Here is a 22,414-nt window from a genome sequence, read left to right as displayed (position 1 = left end):
TTCTGAGTGCTGGGATTAAAGGCGTGCGCCACCACCGCCCGGCTCCTTGGGGTTTTTGAGACAAGGCTGACCTTAAATTTCTAATCCTCCTGCCTCTGTCTTCTAAGTGCTAGAAGTTCAATCTTGGAGTACCCTGCCAGTGCATTTGACTCTTACTGTAGCTCCACATCTCCTTTGGGACTTCTAGTCCGTCCCAGTGAGCTGTCCTTTTCACTGTAGATAGAACCGTGTTCATTATGTAGCCTCTGTGTCTGGTAGCTCCGGCATCGGGGTCACTCGTGGATCTTGTTCTGTGGATTGCTTTATATCTTGGCAATGAATCTTTCCCCATTTTATCTTGCTTTTGTGTGTGTGATGTGGTATTCTGCTTAATGCCACACAGTGCAGGTAGAATGGTAGATGCTAAAGTAAATAGCATTTACACTTGGGCGGCCTGCTTAGTTTGGGAACTAGGTCTCTCAGTAGCTGAGCTAGGTTTGGGCTGTTTTTCTGTCCTTCCCATTGGTGTCCTTCAGGTTCCCTCGGATCCCTGAAGTTGTGCTTAGTGTAGAGCGTGGGGTTTTAGTGTCCTGCTCCACTCTCAGCCTTGAGCAGGTCCTTTTGTGTCCTGCCCTTGTGGGAGACAGCCATTGTCTGTTACTTGGTGCTGTGTGGGAAGGCATGGGGGTTGCTGGTGCCCCTGCCTATCTTCAGCTTAGGACATGCTACTAGCCACAGGAGCAAGGTGATTGATGGAGTGGTTCGCCAGCCTCCGCTCCCCCGGCAGCCATACACTACTTCTTTGGTGGAACTTGGTAGAGAATCCTGTTCTCTCTCAAGGAGGCCTTAAGGCAACCAGGGGCTGAGGTCTTTTGCTTTGTCTCTTCTCCCAGAGGCAGTAGCCTTTTTATTTGAAAGTTACTTGTTACTAAGAAAGTAATCTCCTCCCTCCCCAGACACAAACATGTTTCACCTCTGCCTCTCTCCAATGGCCCTGGGAGCAATGGGTTAACTGCCCTCTCCCAGCAACTGGAGGTTTTGCTTCCTTTGAGGGCCCAGGAAGCAGGAGGTGCTCCAGACTTGCCCCTTAGCAGCAGCCTATGGCCTCCTGCACATCTGTGCCACCGAGGGGAACGCTGGCTGGCTGCTTGAGCCTGGTCCCTCCTGCCAGCACTGGGAGGCCTGTGCAGAAGAGCTTGCCAGTGAATGCAGACATCACTGTATCCCAGGCTCGTAGTGTCCTCAGTGGGGAGGAGGTCAGGCTGACATGGCCCCTGGGAACCTCTACAGTTTCAGCTGCAGCCGTCGTCGATGTGCTCTGTGGTGCTCACCTCGCCCCTGTGCCCTGGCACACATGAGCCCAGTGCTGTGGCCCGATTCATACTTGTTAGTGTGAAATTTCCTCGGTTGTCTTGAGACCTCGGCTTCTGATTTCGAGCTTTCTCATCACTCGGATGAGAAAGCAGCTTGCTTTGTCTTTGTTTGTCTTTTCCAGTGCTAGAGATCAACCCCAGGGACTCACATGCTAGTCAAGGGAGCTACCACTGAGCTCTCGCCAGCCGCTGGTGTTTTGAGACAGGCTGTTGAACTGACCATCCTCTGACCTCAGCCTCCTCAGCATTAGGGCTACAGGCCTGCACCACCAGGACCAGCAAAGCAGCATACTTTTATTGCTTTTCTGTATGCTAAACAGAGAAGAAACCCCCTAAAGCCTGCTGGAGCTGGAGCTCAGTGGAAGAGTGCTTGCTGAGCGTGCTCATGGCCCTGGGTTCCATCTCAGCACTGAGAAATAAACTTTCTTTTAAATCCTATTCCCACACTCCCTCCTGAAGTCTTTCATTCCCACGATGGTAATTATGTAAGACAGACAGTGGCTGTATCACCTTTCTAAGGGCCTGTCAATCAAAAAACGAGTCCAGGAAAGCATGGCTGGTACAGAATATCATGAATCTGGGATCACCTCTCTCCTCCCTCTTGCATGCTTTTGGGGATGCAGCCCATGGTTGCACACGCTGGGCTAGTGCTCCCCTGCAGAGCTGTTCTGCCAGTCCTTCCAGTCCAGAACTCCTGTGGACCTCTCACAAGAGCACTGCACCTCTGAGGAGACGCAGAGCCTCCCCTCTGTGACTTCAGTCTCCAGCAGCCCCTCCTCTGCCAGGAGGTCCCAGGGTTTCCATGCACTTTATCTCATGGCCTCTCACTGTCATGGGATACAGGAGCAGGTGGCAGCCCTAAAGTGGAAACACCAGTGAGAGGCCTGGGAATGAGGCGCAGCCTCTAGGATCACATGGCTCTGCTAGTCCTGAATCCAGACTGTCTGACTCCAGCCAGACCCCAGTGTAGGCTGCTCTTCCGAGCACTAAGTGTAAGGTCTCCCGGGGGAAACCAAATAGTCTGTACAGTCATTCGTTCAGGGTGTAAGTGATTCCTTTTGTGATTTGATCCACCTAAAACCCAAGATGGTCTGGTTTTGTAGCTGGAAACAATGTCCCTAACTGGATCACATTTCTTAGGAGTTTGTTTGTGCCCAATTAAAGAGGAGCCCAGGGCCGAGACTCAGGCCCACTGTTTTCTCTTCTGCAGCTCTCGTGGGCGCCTGCGGTGGAAACTACTCAGCCATGGCCGCCGTGGTCTACTCGCCTGACTTCCCTGACACCTACGCCACTGGGCGGGTCTGCTACTGGACTATCCGGGTGCCAGGAGCCTCTCACATCCATTTCAACTTCACCTTATTTGATATCAGGGATTCTGCAGACATGGTGGAGCTGCTGGATGGCTATACCCACCGTGTCCTGGTCCGTTTCAATGGAAGAAACCACCCGCCTTTGTCCTTTAATATCTCTCTGGATTTTGTCATTTTGTATTTCTTCTCTGATCGCATCAATCAGGCCCAGGGATTTGCTGTCTTATACCAAGGTAAGACATTCTTGTCTCTGGGGCACAGGGGCCTCGGCCTTCTCTCCTCCCTAGGGTTTTCAAGCCTAAAGTGGTTCTTTTGGGGCAGACTTGGACCTACTGATTCAGCTGCAGATGGTTTCAACATTGACTCATCCCCCACTTACCATCACACAGCTCCCCACCTTCCAGTGCACCACACCCACCTTCCAGTGCACAACTCCCACCTTCCAGTGCACAACACTCACCTTCCAGTGCACAAACTCCCACCTTCCAGTGAACAACTCCCACCTTCCAGTGAACCACACCCACCTTCCAGTGCACCACACCCACCTTCCAGTGCACCACACCCACCTTCCAGTGCACAACTCCCACCTTCCAGTGCACAACTCCCACCTTCCAGTGCACAGCACCCGCCTTCCAGTGCACAACTCCCACCTTCCAGTGCACAACTCCCACCTTCCAGTGCACCACACCTACCTTCCAGTGCACAACACCCACCTTCTGTGTACAACACCCACCTTCCAGTGCACAATTGGTTTACATTCCAGTTTTACTGTTTTAAAGCTTTTGTTTATTTTAGATTGTATTTACATCTGTGTGAGTATATGCACATGTGTGGTGCTCCCGGGGCCAGAAGAGGGCATCAGGTCACCAGGAGCTAGAGGTATAGGCAGGCAGTTGTGAGCTGCCTCACGTAGGTGCTGGGAACCAAACTCGGGTCCTCTGAGAAAGCAGGCATTGAGAACCATCTCTCTAGGCTGAAGTGAGTAGTTTCAGTTTCAGTTTTGCAGACAGCTACATGATAGATTAAAGGAGGTGGCTGGCAGAATTGAAAGGCTCTTAAGTGGTCACTTGATCCATCCTACTTCTTCTACACACCCCAGGCAGTCCCACAGACTAATTCACCGTCTTTCCTCAGAGACGAAACACTCTGCCCCACTGATATGAACACACGTGTGCAAACAGGAGCCTTTGCTGGCGCCTGAGCAGCACAGGTATTGGACTGCACATCCCAAAAGAAGTTAGGGCTGTAGGACGTGGGGCCGACTAGTGAACAGGTGGGACCGGGTCTGTCATTACAAGGAGGTACTGCAGAACACAGAGGGAGCCGAGGAGGCAGGTCCCCTGCCTGACCAGAGCAGCCTCTACCTTCCGCCCTGCAGAGCCAGACCTAGCCTGACAGGTGCTGCTCTGCCACCAGGGAGACCAGCAGAGGAGACGGCGTGCAGACGTGAGTCAGCGCACACCTCACTGACCAGTTGTGGTGTACACCGCAAACACCAGCTCGTGGGTGGTAGAGGCAGGGAGATTAGAGTTCAGGGCCTCCACGTGGTGGTGGCGCATGCCTTTAATCCCAGCACTCGGGAGGCAGAGCCAGGCAGATCTCTGTGAGTTCGAGGCCAGCCTGGTCTACAGAGCAAGATCCAGGACAGGCTCCAAAACTACACAGAGAAACCCTGTCTCAAAAAAAAAAAAAAGTTCAGGGCCATCCTCAACTACATAGCTGGAGGCCAGCCTGGGCTATATGAGACCCTGTCTCAAAAAGAAGTAAGTGTAGAGGCGATGGTTCAGTGGTTAGGGGCTGAACAAGCATGACCCTCCCCCCCCCAATGCACATAAATGCAGAGTGGGTGTGGTGGCCCACCTCTGATGCCAGCCTTGTGGGGTAGAGATGGGATCCCCAGAACAGGCTATCAAGACTCGCCATACTGGGGAGCTCTGCGTTTGTTCGAGACTCTGCCTTACTGGAACATGGAAGAGTGTTCAGGGATGATTCCCAACATCACCCTTGTGCCTTCACATGTACATGCATCCTACATGCATGTACACCCCCACACACGCAAAACATTCTCTCACACACAGAGAAAGAAAAATAGAAGAGGCCTCATCCTAGTCAGAGCCGTGTCCTCCCTCCTGCTGTCTTCCTTGGCTTTCTCTGGTTAATTCTTTTGATCTTCTAGCCACCAAGGAAGAGCCACCACAGGAGAGGCCTGCAGTCAACCAGACACTGGCAGAGGTGATCACCGAACAGGCCAACCTCAGCGTCAGCGCTGCCCACTCTTCCAAAGTCCTCTACGTCATCACCACCAGCCCCAGCCATCCACCGCAGACTGTCCCAGGTAGCCACTCCTGGGCGCCATCGGTTGGGGCCAGCGGCCACAGAGTGGAAGGTAGTTCTCTCAACACTTACAGAAACAGAGGCGCTTGTGGGTGCTTCTCCTTCAGACACGGGTTGGGATATTGGCTCTGCAACCTCTAGTCTGCATGGCCTTTGAGAGAAATGCTCTCACCAACTTAGTTCCCTTCCAAAGATGGGTTCTGTACCTGTGATCAGCAGCTAAGCTGGACTCTTCATCATTTAAAAAAAAAAAAATCATGCTGAGAGCCCTGTTGGGGTCCACAGAGGTTTCCTAGTGAGATCTGAGCTTGCTTCACACAGCGAGGCTGCATTGGGGGGTGGACTGAGCACAGGCGTGGTCACCCGGTGTCTGGAAGGGTCTGCAGTGGCTGTGCTGGTGGGGAGGTCTTTTCCTCCACCCCTTGGTACTCCTTTAAAAGCCCTTTGGCAGAGACAGTCAGGGCCTGGATTAGGAGCCAGGCCCTCCCAAAAGCTATCCTGTGTTTTCTGTCTGTCTCTCTCTAGCTATTTTTCTATCTAATATTTCCTGCTGCTCCTGCTCAAGAGTACTCTGGGGGAAAGTGGGAGTGGGATGGCCCCCCACAGAGCCCCAGGGTAGAGCTCCTCAAATGTGTTGACTCAAAAGGTACATACAGGCTGGAGGTGGCTTAGCCATTAGACCAGGCACCAAAAGGGAGGGGAAAAGCTAAAACCAAAAGATACAGAATTCCTTCAGTGATGCCCTGTTCTAAACACCGGACCATACACTGACCCGGATAAACCCCTGCCCTTCTTTTGTCTGGAAACAGGAGTCCAGTCTCCACATTGTGGGCAGCATGAGGGCGGACACCCCTCCTCTTCTGCAGAGTGAAATGCGCAGAATGCTAGGACACTGCTGTGCATGTTCCCTGTGGGCTCCCAGTGGGAGGAAGGACACCAGAGACACTGTCAGAGGCCATGCAGGAGAGACCATGGGCCATGATCCTCTGTGGCTGAGCTAGTGGAGTTGGCTGCAGATGCCCTTCCCTCCTTTTCTGTTGAGGATGAGGTCCCGGAATGAGCTGGCGCACTGAAGAGGACTGCCATCTACAGTTTGGTCTTGAGGACTTACCACTGCTCCCTGGCCTCTGTAGATCTCACCATAAAAGGTCAGGGAGGGAGGCCTCTGCAGCCCCACTCCTGTGGCTGTGGGGTCCAGTAGGATTTCATAGGTCACCCTTCTTTCTCATCGCTCAGATGAGAAAACTAGGACTCAAAGACTTGTAGGTAACTGATGAGTTCTAGTGGCGGACAGATTCACCACACCCCTGTTGACTCCGAGTCTAGTGTTTGGATTTACCAGAGGGAGTTTCAGAACAAGGCCGTCATAAGAAAGCTCCATGCTCAGCCCAGCTCCAGGTCTGCCGGCTGCTCCACCCACAGGGACAGAGCGGAGTTGACAGAGCCAGTTCTGCACCCACCCACCGCACCCACCCCTCCCACCCCACCCCACCCCACCCACCGCACCCCACCCCTCCCATCCCACCCCACCCCACCCCCACCCGCTGCCATCTCCTTTGGCAAATGAAGACAGACAAAGCTCTCTGCACTTGCAGGATGGACCGTATATGGCCTAGCCACCCTCCTCATCCTCACAGTCACAGCCGTCGTTGCAAAGATCCTTCTGCATGTCACATTTAAGTGAGTACACAGGGAGTTGGGGGGTGAGGGGCGGGGCGGGGGGGCGGGGCTCAGCAGTTCTTTCCCTTGTCATTTCTATGTTTGTCTGGGTACAGCTGTAAACAGAACATGATTCCAGAGGCCGCGTCCCAGGCGGTACAAGGCAGAGAACATTCCTCCTCCTCTCAAGAGAAACAGACAACAGGACAAATCACACTGAGGTGGAGGAATTCTGTGTCCAGTAGATTCAGTTTCAGGGAGGGTTGAAACCATTCTGGCATAGGAAACAGCGGTTGTCTGCTTGGGAGCTTGTGCTGTTCCCTTGAAGAGGTTTGTGTTTAAATCAAGCTTCCTAGGACAGTAACGTGCATTTTTCTTGATGCCTCTAGAAACTAAAAGTCTTAGGAAGAGAATTTCAACTAGCTTAATAATTCCTATTAACTTGTTCTTTGACAGTTCCTTACATGTATATCGTGTACTCTGCTCACAGTCAGCCCAGGGCTCTCTTCCCCCGCCACCCTCCCAAGCCCACCCTCCTGTCTTTCTGTTTTGTTCTTTTTACTTCATGGCCCACAGGGCTCAGGCAGGGCAGCCCACATGGGCATGGAATAGAGCCGTACCCTGGAGCCTGAGCAGCTCCTGGTGCTGAGACGACACCCTGCAGACAATGACTTCCTCCCCTCCCACAGCCCCCCTCCCTTACCTGTATACAGACTCCTGAGTGCCAAAGCCATGGCGTCCCCATAGACAGCATGTCATATCCCCTGGCTCTTCTGTTATAGCCTCCTCCTTTTTCATGGCGTTCCCTGGTCTTTGGAGGGATGAAAGTGGTACCCATTTTAAGACTGAGCTCTCAGCAATCACTGTCCTCAGCATTTGACCAGCCGTGGGCCTCTGCATTTACCCCTGTCTGCTACAGAGAGTTCTCTGATCTAGGCTGAGAGCAGCACTAATGCCCTGTGCTATTGGTGCACTCACTAGTGCTTGAGGCCTAGGACCCCAGGCCTTGCACATGCCCAGGCCCTGTTTTATTCCTGGGCCACGGGCCCATGTACCTCCCTGGTCTCTGTGCCCCTGTTGGTGTCTGGGGCTCTGTTGGCCATGCCCAAACTCTGTCTCATCCCCAGGTGGCCAGTAAGTATACTCACCACCCTAAAAATTATTTTTGATCATTTATTTAAGCCAGGCACCTGTAGTCCTAGCCACTTAGAAAGCTGAAGCAGGAGAATTATGACTGAGGCCAATGTGAGCAACTTATCAAGACCCTATTTCTGCTCGGTACAGTGGCTCATGCCTGTGATCTCAACACTCAGGAGGCAAAAACAGGGGTATTACTGCAAGTTTGAGGCCAGCCTGGTCTACGTAATAAACACCAGGCCAGCCTGGACTACAAAGTGACACTGTCTCAAATAAATCAAGAAGCAAAACCTGCCTTCATTTTTTTGTTAACTAAAGGATAAAGGCTTTGTCATTTAGTTCTAGCAAAACTGAAGAAGGTGTTTCCTGTGTGTTCTGCCTTCAAGGATAGAGCTGTTTGTGTGTTGTCGAGTTCTCGATTTCTCTAGACTCCAGTTATCTTTTCTCTGGTCCCCACTTAAAGGCCTTCCTGAACTCCCAGTTCTGGAAAGAGCCCCCTCCTGGCCTCATCTGCCCTCTGCTACAAACGTTTACACATGGAAGCCAGCTGTGGCCACACTAGAGACCTCACCCATCTCCTCTCTGAACTTTTCCAGTAGAAAGGATGTCCTTACTGTTTGTTGTCTCCTGAGCTCACCTTTCAGACAGACAGACAGACAGACAGACAGACAGACAGACAGACACAGACACACACACACACACACACACACACACACACACACACGAATGTGTGCGCAGAAAGAGTAAGATGTGGGGGAGAGTGTCTTATCTTGATATCTGTTGAGAATTAGTTTCAGAACACCATATGGATGCCAAATCTTCTCAAGCCCCTTATGTAAAACGATGTAAGACTGAACATGACTCATGTCTTCCCACACAGTGTGGACTCCAGTGGTCTCTGGACTGCTCTCCCCACACAGTGTAGACTCCAGTGGTCTCTGGACTGTTCTTCCCACACAGTGTGGACTCCAGTGGTCTCTGGACTGTTCTTCCCACACAGTGTGCACTCCAGTGGTCTCTGGACTGTTCTTCCCACACAGTGTGCACTCCAGTGGTCTCTGGACTGTTCTTCCCACACAGTGTGCGTGGACTCCAGTGGTCTCTGGACTGCTCTCCCCACACAGTGTGGACTCCAGTGGTCTCTGGACTGTTCTTCCCACACAGTGTGCGTGGACTCCAGTGGTCTCTGGACTGCTCTTCCCACACAGAGTGCGTGGACTCCAGTGGTCTCTGGACTGCTCTCCCCACACAGTGTGGACTCCAGTGGTCTCTGGACTGTTCTTCCCACACAGAGTGCGTGGACTCCAGTGGTCTCTGGACTGCTCTTCCCACACAGTGTGCACTCCAGTGGTCTCTGGACTGCTCTTCCCACACAGTGCGCACTCCAGTGGTCTCTGGACTGCTCACAGTACCAACAGTGACGCTGCAAAGTAGTTGTTAGGGGTGGAGGAGTGAAGTCTGGAGGTGTCGGCACAGACTAAGCTTTTCTCAAGGATTTTCATCTGTGGCTGCTGACCTCGCTGATGTAGAACCTGTACCTTGAGGGATGTGTTAAATGTCATAATTCGCATTCTGGCAAGTCTCTCGGGGAGGGCTAAGTCCTGTCTGTGTGTCTCTGCGATAGCTACAGGGCCCAGTGTCTCCTAGCAGGGCTAAGCCCCAAAGCACACGCTCACTCCTCTCCACTGGAGCCCCACAGCCTCCCTGCCTGTCGGGAGGGGAGAGAAGGAGGCCAGGGCTAGGGCTGTAAGTCAGGGCCCTGTGCTTCACACCGGGGCTTCCCTCCCCCTGTTTAAGGTAGGTGGGCTTCTAGGAAAGTGGCACTTCTAGATAGTATTCTCTCATTAGGGGGGCACGGGAAGAGGAAGAGAACAAGAAAAATAATATTTGAAAATTCATAATCTCTCCAAACAGCCTTTTCCAGCTTTGAATTATTTTGACAGAAAGTCCCTTGTTACCATGAGGAGACTGCCCTGCCTCAAGGCCCATGCCCACAGGCCACAGTTCATCCTTAACTGTTTTGTTTGGTTTGGTTTGGTTTGGTTTGGTTCTGTTTTTTCAGACAGGGTTTCTCTGTGTAGCCCTAGCTATCCTGGAACTCACTCTGTAGACCAGGCTGGCCCCAAACTCACAGAGATCTGCCTGCCTCTGCCTCCTGAGCTGGGACTAAAGGCGCCCGCCACCATGCCTAGTCCTTAACTCCTTAAGGCAGCTGGCATCCTTCCCAGGCTGTGCCTCTGAGGTACGAGTGCCTCATGAGGTGGTGATCTAAGTGCTGTGTTCAGATCTACTTGAAAAATTATTTTCGTTGACAGGTCTCATCGTGTTCCTGCTTCAGGAGACCTTAGGGACTGTCGTCAACCAGGGGCTTCTGGAGAGATCTGGACCATTTTCTATGAACCTTCCACTACAATCTCTATCTTTAAGAAGAAGCTTAAGGGCCAGAGCCAACAAGATGACCGGAATCCCCTCGTGAGCGACTAAAGCCTCATTGCACCCAGACAGGAGGCCTCCTCTCTGAGCTCCAGGCTGCCGGGGGTCCCTTCCCCCATGGTTCCTCTCTAAGGACTTCCCTGCCTCTCCACTCAGCTAGGTTTCATGGGGCCACCCTTCTCCAGACTGGGAAGGGGCCCCCTGTTGCAGGGACAGTGTAGCCTGGAGTTGTCCTCCATCACTTGCACTTACGCTGGACCCTCGTGGCCCCAGCACCCGGCCTGCACCCCTGTCTCCACTGGGGATGCTAAGCCTGGGCGGAGCTGACAGGACACAGCTGGGCCTGATTCCAGAAGACTGTTGGGTGGTGGGTAGTTTAGTGTGTGATGAGTTCTTCTTGCTTCTTCTCTATTTTGTCCACATATGGATCAGTTTCCCCTGGTCTACAGTTTGGAAAAGAGCCAGACGGAAGAAATTCTCAGGTTTTCTTGAAGGCTGGCCTGGTTCCCTGCCAAGTGTGGTCTCCTGGACATTAGCACCTCAGAGTGCACAGAGGCCCAGTGCTCTGTACTGGGCCTGTAGCCTTCTCTGATGTCAACTAAGATGTGCCTCATCTAGTCTGAGGGGACTGAGAACAGGTCCACACTAGATGTCTTCTTTCTAAAGGATTCTTTCCAATACTCACTGACCTACAGGGTTGAACATAAAAAACAAAAAAACCCATCTGTTTATACATGGAGCAGACACAGTAAACTTCTTGTATACTAGACTTACCTAGCCTGGCCCCAGGCAGTTCACAGTCCTGTGGAATCTGAACTCGGCCTGTCTCTGTCCTCTCAGCTATCTCCTAGTTCAGGAGTTTGAAGGCCGCATCATAGTGCTGGGCTGTAGCTCACGGGTAGAGCGCTTGCCTTGCATGCATGAGGCCCTAGGGTCAATGCCAGTACTGCCAAAAAGGGGGAGAGAGAAAGCCTGTGGGCAGCACGATGAGACGGCAGGCCCGTGGATCCTACACCATTTGAAAAGCAGCTCAGGACTCCTGAGAGCTGTGTCCTGTGTCCCTTGTCATGGGGACAGAGCAGTGAGGAAGGGCTCCTGTCTCACCCCATCGCTTGTCCCTTAGACAGGGAGGCAGACGGCAGAAGTTGGCCAAAGGAAAAGGGAGGGCTTGGGAACTGGAGATCTTCCCAGGAGAGGCTGGGAGATTGAGAGTTGCAGCTGCAGTGGCCGCCAGTTGTGAGAGGAAGGGCCATCCCTGATGGAAAAGTCCAGCAGCAGCTGAGAGGAAGAGCTGTGCCCTGAAGGTGGACCTTGGTCAGCGCATGGCTTGTCCGGCCAGCACTGGAGCTTTGGTGTTTGCAGACCTCTGATCTCCTGGGGCCCTCTTGGAGCACTGCGCTTACTTCGCCTGCCTGCGTCTCTAAGCCACTGTCACTGGGGCCTTTTGTAGTGTTGGGTAACCCATCAGTAGCTGGCTGCTCCAGGACAGAGGACTGTATGGGACCATCAGGGAGCGTCCTCAGGGAGAGGCACTGACCAGCTGATGGTAGAGAGGCGACCAGAGGAGCAGAGTGTCTCTCCAGTGGGCCGGGGTGCTGCGGGGGTCCAGAGCTGCTGGGGGTCATCTTCTCACTGTGATCTGGAAAAGCTGCAGGCTCCTGAGTCTGAAGACAGGCTCACCACCCACGAAGACCGCTGGAAATAGACTGCCAGGAGCAGGTTCCACTTCAGGCTGTTGCTAGCATTTGTGGGATCCCCTCTGAGAACAAGTATGAGTCACAGGGCGCCATGTGCACAGCACACAGAGGATGTGGGCGCTCTCCCAGGGAAGGTTCAGCTGGCCAGGACCAGGCTTCTTCAGGCCGCTGCCCAGCTGCCTCTTCACATCTCGGGCACAGGAAGCCGTGCCCCAGTGGTGGCGGCCCCAGCTCAGCTGCCCTTACGGGTGTCCTCGGAAGGGTAGTGGACGTGCCCACACCCCTCTTGCTGCTGGTCCAGGCACAGCCCAGCCTTCCAGCAACCACCTCCTCTCTGGGGAGCAGCCCCAGGAGACACCCACCTTACAACAGCACGGGGCAGTGGGGAGGCCTGTAAGTCACCCAGGCCAAACCTCCAGAAATGGCAGCCACGCTCGGTTAGAACCTGGAGCAGCGTGTTGACCAGTCGGCTGGCAAACACTGAGGGGTGGGTAGCCCAGGGCCCTGAGTGTGCTGGGGGCAAGGGGCTTTTGAGTTGAGGTGGGCGGAGGTTTCCTGAGAAGAACAGCGACAGGAAAGCCTGGAGGTGTAGGCACGGGCAGCTGTGTTCTTCTCCACTGGTCTCCCTGCTTAAAAAGTAGAGACACTAGGAAAGAAGCCTGTGCCTCCCCCACATCAGCAAGGACAGGGCCGAGGCCCCCTGGAGTGAGCAAGGTGACCAGACCGACCAGACCTCTCAGACTTCTCAGAATGTGGGCTCTGGCTTCAGTCTCCTCAGCCAAAAGCTCTGGAAGATCAAAGCTCTGGCAGGGGCAGCCGTCCTGGCCCCTGAGCCAGCCCATGGGATGTGCCTGGGCCAGGTGCCACCCCATGTCCCCATGTCAGCCCAGACCCCACCTGACCTTCCCCATCAGCCCCTGGTCTGACACCACAGGACAGGCACAGCTGTGCCAACCTCGGGGACAGTCCACACTTAACCTTCAAGAGCACTTAGAAGCGGACGGCCGCCCAGCTGCAGGACCCACACTAGGTCTCCTCGGCCAGCTCCTCACCCCACAGTCCTCCATGGTCACGTCTGGGGCTCCTCTGGGGTTGGGAATCTCCTGTTTGGTGTCTGCCGTCTACTCTGGGTACTGCCTTGGGAACTGTCACCCCTCCACTGTCCCCACCCTACCTCCAGGCCGCTCTCAGCCCAGCTGCTCTGGTCGCAGGGTGGGGGCACTCGTCAGACCTGCCAGCCACACCCCACCCTGTCTGCCAGCAGAACCCGGGCCTTCACACAGGCCTGTCCTGCCGTGTTGGAGCCGGGCACACTGGCTGAGCCTGAGTGGTGGAAGGGGACCGTGGGAGGTGAATCTCTCATGTCAGAGTACGCAAGGGAGCATTCCTTGCTGCACAGAAAGCTGCCATCTCTGCCACCCTCGTGGCACCAAGACCTCCCCATTTCCAAACTCACCCTCCAGCAGGGATCTGACTTTGGACAACAGGCTTTATTTGTAAATATGCTCTTAATATGCAACTTTGAGAATAAAATAGAAACATCATGTATTTTAAAATATAAAATGAAGTGTGACACACTGTATACAATTTAATATATATTTTTAGGATTTTGTTATTTAAGAAAATGGAATGTGATGGTACTTAACTTTTACAAAAGAGAGAAAAATGTTATTTTTACTGTTTGAAGAAAATAAATATTCTCATTGTTGTAGAAACAGCGGTGGGCCCTAGGCTGTCATTTTTACAGGGGCATCCCAGGAGTCAGGCCCACAGCAAAGTGTGCAGTGCCCTCCCAGGCACTGGGCCTGGCCTCGGCTGCCTTTCTCCTGGTGGTCTCTGCCTTTCACAGTCTTGTCATTGCTTGACTCAGCTGAGGTAGAGCTGGCGAGCTCTGCAGACCAGGACTCCAGATCAGCTCCACATTCAGTCTTATTGCCTCAAGCTACTCACTGTGGTACCCAGCCTCCACTTCCCCACCCGGAACAGCCTGATGGAGAGACTGTGTAACTCTCCCAGGAAGAACCGGGCTGGCTCCAGAATAACCTGTGCTTCTCTCCACTCCTCTGCCCCCCTTCTCTCGGTTGCCGGTTTGGGTTTTTTGTGCTGCTCAGGTTGGCCACAAACTCCTAGGTTCGAGCGTTCCTCCCATCTCAGCCTCCCCAGTCGCTGGACTGCCCTGCCTTTTCAACCCCCTCCTTAAGGAAGCAACGCTTTGCCATGGTCCCTCTTGTCCCAACAAGGAAAAGAAGTCTCAGTGCAGCAGTGTGGGTTGGTGGTTGGAGCACAGAACTCTAGTCAGCCGGCCAGGGTACGGATCCTCCCGTCCTTCAGCTGGGCCAGGAAGAGGAAAGCAGGAGGGCTTTGAAGGGCTCCTCCAGTAACATCAGACTCCCAGCTTAGACAGAGCTCCTCTTTGCCTCCAGAAAAGTCAGATTAGGCCAGGCGGTGGTGGCGCACGCCTTTAATCCCAGCACTCGGGAGGCAGAGCCAGGCGAATCTCTGTGAGTTCGAGGCCAGCCTGGGCTAACAAGTGAGTTCCAAGAAAGGCGCAAAGCTACACAGAGAAACCCTGTCTCGAAAAAACAAAACAAAAAAAAAAGAAAAAAAAAAAAAAAGTCAGATTAGAGTGAAGAGGCCAAAGGCAGGCTGAAGATACAGATCCAGGCAAGAGACCTCAGGGCCTGAGGAGGCCCCACCCCAGCACCGAGGCAGGAGGGCTGACCACGCCCACAGGTCAGGGCACGTGCTTAGACCTGAGAGCTCAGGTTCCATTCAAACCCCTCTTACCATGGGGCCTCTGTGCCCAGGACATTGGGTTGTGAGTCTCGTTACCTGCTGCACATCATTAGTTAAATGGTAGCTGTTGCTTTTATTCTAGAATATATACCTAGGGGTTAAGAAAACAGATGTGTAAGCTTGGTGTCTGGGCAGGAAGAAGAGCCACCCTGCGATAAAGACAGGTAAGTCGCAGGTATCATAAAACCCCGATGAGTTTTACGTGGTCGGAGTCCAGTGATGTCAGTGTGGCCCATCAAGGCAGGGCTACTGGGCATTGGACAGACGGCCTGAAAGGCCGCAAGACTCTGGTCTGAAGAACACCTTCTGTGCTAATACCCTTCTATCCTTGGCTGAGTGTGGGAGGCGGCCCCAGAAAGCTGCGGGGACAGTGTTAAGACACTGAGGCAGGTGAGAGGCCTGAAAGGGGACCGAGATGGGTCAGGGCTTTCCCATAAGCCACGGAGCCAACAGCAAAGCCAGCTGCCTGCTGAGGTGGGCTGCCTGAAGGCTGGCTGCTCCTCTGAGTCCCAACTCGAGATTCTCAGGCGTTGATTTGACTGGACTGAGTGTCCCCGGCCCCGCAAGGTTTTCCTGGGGCACAGGCCAGTCCAGCCAAAGAACCCCACCTATTCATCAGAATGGTGTCCAGGACCCCTGGTCAAAATGCAAGACCCTAGCCCAGTCCCAGGCCTGTCATACCAGCTTCCCCTGGGAAGTGCCCATCATGTCTGGCCACTGCTTCATCCATTTGGGAATGTTCACTGCAGTCAGTTCTGGAAGGAATTATCCACACAGCCAGCTTCTTGTAGTCCCCACTTTGTCTACCAATGGGACAGGGGTCATTTGTTACTCAGCTGCAAAGACTTCCGGCCTGAGACGCGTCACAGGACAGAGGAGTGTGGTAAGCTGTGAGCAACGGCAGGTGTTCCCAGAGACTTCTCTAGAACCTGTGCCCTCTCCTGATTCTGCCCCAGGGGGGACACTTCTGCCACCTTTGTGGTGACCACACCCTGGAAGGCCAGCTCAGCTGGAGTGTTTCTCTTTTCTGAGCTTTCCTGTTTTCCGAGAACCACTGTCCTTCCGTGATGAGAATATTTGTAATGGCAGGAAATGGCTGGTGAGAACATGTGGGGCGGCCTTGCTGATAGATTTCAGACGCACTGGGCAACAACAGAGTAATAAATAGATGAGACCAGAATGTGCCACTGTCCTGCCCAAAGAACCCACTTCGGGTTATGAGACAACAGGAAGAGACCCCCAGGCCCATTTGAATAGAGTTTGGGGCCACCTGACCTTGACCTGAGGTGTCACACATCCCCACAGCCTCTGATCCATCACCAGGGCGGCTCCAGTCCCATCCTTTGTTACAGTGCAGGGGAAAGGCTGGACAAAGGTGACCTTGTCTCCAGACTTGCGAGTCACATGGCCATATCCTCTCCCAAGTGGGCCATGTCTGTTGAGGCTGTAGGCAGACTCTGGGGCTCGGAGAACTGAGACGCCTTTGTTCCTCCGTGGCAGCGTCGGGTCCCCACAGGGGTATGTTTTTGCTCAGCGGAAGGGGACACTTTGGGGATACACTGTGTCAGCTCTAGAATACATCAACTTCAAGTACAGCAGCACTTGCCTGCAGCCAGAAGTCACTTCTGCTCTCCAGCTGCTCTCAGAGCTCCCAGGGCCCCCACAGATCGGGCCTCCACCTGCTACTGGAAGTGGACAATGGATTGGACATGGAATCCCATCTCCAGGACGGCCAGCTGCAAGGACACCCTGGGAAGTGAACCTGTCAGCTCTGTGGGGGCGGGGCGGGGGGCTGGGGTTCGGGAGGAAGGACTTCAGAAGACAGGAGATTGGAGGCTGGAGGTCCTCAGGAGAACACAGAAAGGTCTACATAACGCAGGCTTTTGCAGGAGTAAAGCGACGGAATCTTCTCCACTCACGGCCAGGAACGGAGCCGCTACCACTGCTAATTCCAGCCACTAAACAAAGGATGATCGGGGACACTGCTTCATGCGCTGATCGTGGGATTATATCTTGTTAAGTGGAGGAGGCTGCAAGGAATATTCAGACCTCCAATTTAGCCAAATACAGGGGCAGTGTTTTAAGGGCTTGTGTGAGCTGGGGGAAGCTGCTGGACATGCCGGGGCTAGTCACAATGGCGCAGATAACTCCTGCTCTCTACAGTACTTACTGTGGCTCTGATGCTGTGCCAAGCGCTTCACAGACATCACTCGATCCTTCCTTTGTTTGTCTGGCATTTTATCACTGGTCAAGATGACCTATGAGCTTGAAGTCTTTCAAAGGCCCCAAGATTCTTTTGTTTGTTTTTTGTTTTTGTTTTTCTAGACAGGGTTTCTCTGTGTAGCCTTGCACCTTTCCTGGAACTCACTCTGTAGCCCAGACTGGCCTCGAACTCCCAGAGATCTGCCTGGCTCTGCCTCCCGAGTGCTGGGATTAAAGGCATGTGCCGCCACCGCCGCCGCCGCCGCCGCCACCACCACCACCACCACCACCACTGCCCGGCGGTCCCAAGATTCTTGTGCTGAACCAGACAAAACAAAGAATGCCCATCAAGCCAAAGGCCACCAGCCACTGGAACAGCCATTTTCTGTTGACAAGTGTCCCTTGAGGTCTGAGGTGGAATGCCGAGAATCATCCAGCCTACCTTGGGACTGTAGAAGACGCCTATCATTTTTCCTCAATCATTATAGGAATTTTTTTTTTTAAGAGAAGTAAGCCTTTTTCTCCATGCTTCTCATATAAAGCTGACTGAGTTGGCTGCTTTGGAGAAGAGGTGAAATCCACATCCTTTTCTGATTCCTCCAACTCTTCCTTAGCTGAGGCCACAGCAGCAGCAGGAACAGCCGTGGTGGCAGTAGCCACAGGGGCAGATGTGCCAGCTGAGAAGTCTTGGCGGGACCTTTTCAGCAAGTGGGAAGGTGTCCTCTGTGTCAGCAAAGCCTGGACCCAGGTGTATGCTTTGATGAGAGAATGTGGTTCTGAGGCAGTGACTGGGTAACCAGTCTGCAAACATGGTCAACACTCTGAACGGCCTCCAGGAAGCCCGAGCAGAGTCTGCTCGGTGATGTCAAGCACTGTGGGGCTGTAGATGCTGCTGGTGTCGAACTGCTGGGTGATCAGCCCGGAGGAGAAGCGGGAGATCTTCGCCGAGGGCAGCAGCGTGCCTTCACTGGCTCCCATCTCCTTCACCTCTGGTCCTCACCAGCTACACATCTCTCGGAATGTCAGTGGGACCCTGGGATTTTAGTGTGATGCCTAAAGCCTAGAAGAAAGTTCTGGGGTGCTACGGTGACCTTACATGGGCTGCAGACGGCACCTTGCTGGCCAGCAGCAGGTCCCTGACCTCAGTGAGGTCCTCCTTGTGAACACCAAGTCCATGTCCTCTGGATGTGTGGCCAGTTCCTCCACAGCTGAGTCGGTTTCCAGATGTTCCTGGTGGCCTTGCACAGCATCGTGTTGTTGCCTGTTGGCACCACAGCCTTCCCTCACAGGGACATGCAGGTCCGCAGCCTTGCCGGGAGCCCCAACTATCTGCTCCCACAGTGAAAACGTTTTGAGTTGTCATCCAAAGGCTGTGAGTAGTTGGACTTCCAGGTTGCCCTGCCTTCCGTGGGCATCATGGGGATGCGTCAGGGATCTCCACAGAGGGTTTCACCACAATGGTACCGTAAGAGGATGCCCGGCAAGAAAGCCCGTGGTTGCACAAGCAGACTAACCAGAGGAAAACAGCAATCTCAGAGAAGGGGTCGAGCAGGGGAGGTCATGGCCAGGATGCAGGATTCAGCCAAGGTCCAACAGCTCCAAAACGGGAGCGCCTGCCTCCTGCTGTGCTACAGCGCCCCTCACTGAGCACAGGAGTCCCCGATAGCTCATCACAGATGTGTCCAGACGGCCCAGGAAGAGTGTGGGCTGGGACAAAGAAGTAATCTAACCTATTCCTGTTCCTCTATTTGAGGACAGACACTCCTTTAAGAATCAGATAAGGGATGAAGAAATGGCTCAGCAGTTAAGGGCACTGGTTGCTCTTGCTGAGGACCTGGGTTCAATTCCTGGCACCCACATCTGTAACTTCAGCTTCAGCAGACAGATGTGCACACATATAGTGCATAGACATACATACAGGCAAAACAATATACATTTTTTAAAAGAATCAAATGAATGTATGCAGCCCGTTTCCCCAAATGACGGCACCCACAGAACTTTGCATGACAGCCCTGGAGGTGCAGACATCGGGAAGCCCTCCATAGACTTCAGGCTTGTGGCTTATCTCCTCAGTACGCCATGACAAACTGGGTAACAGCAACCATGGTAGTGGGCTTGGATCCATCTTACAAACCATTTACACCCAGGGCTTGGCAGTCTGCTTACTAAATACCCCAATACTAAATATTTCATTATTTGATCTATTTCAGAATTTAAGGAACACTTAATATATGGGCTGGGGGTGGCATGTGTCCTACAGTGCACATATGAAGGTCACCAGACAACTCTGTATTCGGTTCTCCCACTTTCACGTGGATTCTGGGTGTTGAATCTAGGTCACCAGGCTTTCACGACAAATGTTCCCTCTCACTTGCCTTCCTGCACAGCTTGGGTCCCAGAACCGTGGCGAGGGGTGTTGAAGGAATGAAGACACACAGACCCAGGAACACAGATGGACGGGGGTCTCTGCTGGGAAAGCCGCAGCAGTCGGGAAGCTCAGCATGTTATTCTATCCATTTGAAAAGGAGGCAGGGTTATTCCACACAGCTGGACAAGGAAATGGGGTTATCACATACAGATAAACAAGGAGGTAGGGTTATCATATGCTCTGGACAAGGAGGGAGGTCAGCTCATCTCAGTAGGAGCAGTCTCTGTAGGGGAACCGTCTTTGGTGGAGAAAGCTACATGGACATTTCCTTCGCACAGTGTCCACATTCACACTTGGACCCCAGGAAAGCTCTGCCATCCCTCTGAGCCTCCTCACCCATGGAAGCCTTTTCCATCCCTGTGGAACTAAGGCACCGGGGTCCCTGACATGGCTGTGCTCACGTCAGCAACACAAGTCCCTCAGGACTTCACTTGTTTTCTACTCTTACCACTGAGCCAACTTGCCGGCCTGTTGCTCAGTAGTTTGCTTGGTTGTTTTTGGAGACAGGGTTTCTCCGTGTAGCCCTAGCTGTCCTGGAACTCACTCTGTAGACCAGGCTAGCCTCGAACTCACAGAGACCCACCTGCCTCTGCCTCCCGAGTGCTGGGATTAAAGACATGTATGTGCCTCAGCAGATAAAGGTGCTTGCCCCAAGCCTGACAATCTTGGGAACCACACAATGAAAGGGGAAAACCAGTTCTCACAAATTGTCCTCAGACCTCCACATACATGCCATGATATACCCAGGCACACCCTCCCCAATAAATGTAATACAATTTATTTGTTTGTTTGTTTGTTTATCTATCTATTTATTTATCTATTTTATTTTATTTTATTTTTTGTTTTTTTGAGACAGGGTTTCTCTGTGTAGCTTTGCGTCTTTCCTGAATCTCGCTCTGTAGACCAGGCTGGCAAAGAACTCACTGAGATCCATCTGGCTCTGCCTCCCGAGTGCCGGGATTAAAGGCGTGCGCCACCACCGCCCGGCTACAATTTTAAATGTAATAAGAAAAAGATGGACACCAATTTCAGTCACCAAGAAGGCCGGTGGGTAAAAGTGCCTGCCCTGCTTGCTTGGTGCCTGAGTTCAGTACCCAAACCCATGAACTCCCAAAAATTGTTCTCTGCCTACAACATGCATTTGCACATGTGTGCATGTGTACACACACAATAATTTTCTTTAGTTTTTTGAGACAGGGTTTCTCTGTGTAGCCCTAGCTATCTTGGAACTCACTCTGTAGACCAGGCTGGCCTCGAACTCACAAAGATCCGCCTGTTTTTGCCTGGGATTAAAGGTGTGCACACTACCTGGCAAAAAAAAAATTTAAAGAGAAACCAATTTTACAAAACTTGGACGATGTCATAAGATACCACCTTGATCCCCACCCCCAACAATGAAAAACATGTGACAGCCCTTTGCTTGGGGACCATGTAATAGCAGGTGTCTGCCCACAGGCCTTTGCTCGCTCACTGTCTTCTTAATCCCCACAGCAACTGTATGGATTAGGTCTGGTCTCTGCCCCGACTCAGATGGGAGAAATGTGGTTCTGAGTTTAAAGAACTCATCCATGAAGCACTCGTCACAGCCGCTTGCTTTCCTGAGAGACAGCATGGATGAGTCTGGAGTGTGGGAAAGGGGAAGGAGACATGGTGGGGGAGCAGAGGGGACCGGGCTGGGGACCCACACACGCCCCATGCAGCATCCTGGCCTCCTCCCTCAGTCTGGTCTGCCCAGCAGGGGAGGGCAGCTGCCTTCTGGGGTTGTCTGTTCCTGCCCCACCCCCAGCTCCGAGGAAGGAGCCCAGATCCAGGACAGCTGGCCGCCCTCACAGTGGTTTCCAGCCCAGGTTCTTTTCATTAGAACCAGTGTGCCACCCTCCACAAGTCTTTGTCTCCTCTGTAACACCCATGGGCTGGACCTGCCCCCAAAGCCTCCCAGCCCAGCCCCGGGTTAAAGCCCTTCCCTCCCTCGGGGAGACCCCTCCAGTCTCGAGGAGCTTGCTTGCCTTTCATCTGCAACTGAGTGAGGCAGAGGGTGGCCTTGGTTGGCCAGGACCAGCCACAAGATCCCCTCCATCTCAGCGGACTCTCCGTCCCAGAAACACTCCCAGCTGGAGCTGTGCGTTATTTGGGGACACGTGCAGGACGCGGCTTCATGTCACACCCCGTGCACGTGACGTTGGCCAAATGACCTTCCTTTGCCAAGGAAACCAGGGATTTCCTACCAGAGAAACATGACCTGAGCAAGGCTCAAGGCAGACTCTGCCGCCACTACTTCCCAGACCTCAGCCAAGCTACCGTCCAAACTCCACGCTCCCGTTTATTACGTAAGCGGAACACAGCACCATATGGTGGTGCTCCAGAAATCCCTGCAGCTGGGAGGCCGAGAAAGAGGATCATGAGTTCAAACCCAGCCTATGCTCCATAGCAAGACCTAGTAAACAAAACAGAGCGCCTCATATTTGGCTCAGCCACTGGCCTGTGCCTTGTTTTGTTGTTTGTTGTTTGTTTCCAAGACAGCGTTTCTCTGTGTAGTGTTGCCTGTCCTGGATCTCACTCTGTAGACCAGGCTGGCCTGGAACACACAGACATTCACCTGCCTCAGCCTCCTGAGTTCTGGGATTAAATGTGTGTGCTACCATGCCCAGTCTTTTTAGATAGATAGATAGATAGATAGATAGATAGATAGATAGATAGATAGATAGATAGATAGATAGATAGAGATATTAATTTCATGTGGTGTTTTGCCTGTATGTCTGTGTGAGGGTATCAGTGTGTCAGATCCCCTGCAACTGGAATTACAGACAATTGTGAACTGCCATGTGGGTGCTGGGAATTGAACCCCGGTCTTCTGGAAGAGCACCTAGTGCTCCTAACCGCTGAGCCATCTCTCCAGCCTTAGCCTATGCATTCTTAACACGTTTTAATGGTTTTTAGCAGTAACTAAGGATCAAAGTCAGGAGAAGACCCATGGTCCCTATTCTTGTGATTTGATTGGTTGATTTTGTTTTGTTTTGAAAAATGATCGCATACAGCCAAGGCTGGCCTTGTACTTGCTGTGTAGCT

At 52.9% G+C, this 22,414-nt stretch overlaps 1 protein-coding gene across 2 annotated transcripts in view; it reads left to right on the top strand.

The window, feature by feature from the left end:
* Window positions 1-13,639, top strand: part of Kremen1 (kringle containing transmembrane protein 1) — a 74,453-nt gene extending 60,814 nt beyond the window's left edge. The window contains exons 6-9 of one of the 2 annotated variants that reach the window (XM_076545854.1): window positions 2,563-2,895; window positions 4,839-4,997; window positions 6,592-6,676; window positions 10,108-13,639. In XM_076545854.1, the coding sequence (XP_076401969.1) occupies window positions 2,563-2,895; window positions 4,839-4,997; window positions 6,592-6,676; window positions 10,108-10,276 (746 nt within the window). In that variant the 3' untranslated portion in view covers window positions 10,277-13,639. Of the gene's footprint in view, window positions 1-2,562; window positions 2,896-4,838; window positions 5,049-6,591; window positions 6,677-10,107 lie in introns of both variants that reach the window. The other variant, XM_076545853.1, reaches the window with a different exon arrangement.
* Window positions 13,640-22,414: the final 8,775 nt, after the last annotated feature.

Source organism: Peromyscus maniculatus, chromosome 10, assembly GCF_049852395.1.
Source record: "Peromyscus maniculatus bairdii isolate BWxNUB_F1_BW_parent chromosome 10, HU_Pman_BW_mat_3.1, whole genome shotgun sequence".
Classification (NCBI taxonomy): Eukaryota; Metazoa; Chordata; class Mammalia; order Rodentia; family Cricetidae; genus Peromyscus; species Peromyscus maniculatus.
The sequence above is the reverse complement of the archived record's forward strand: the minus strand, read 5'-3'. Positions and strand labels throughout refer to the sequence as shown.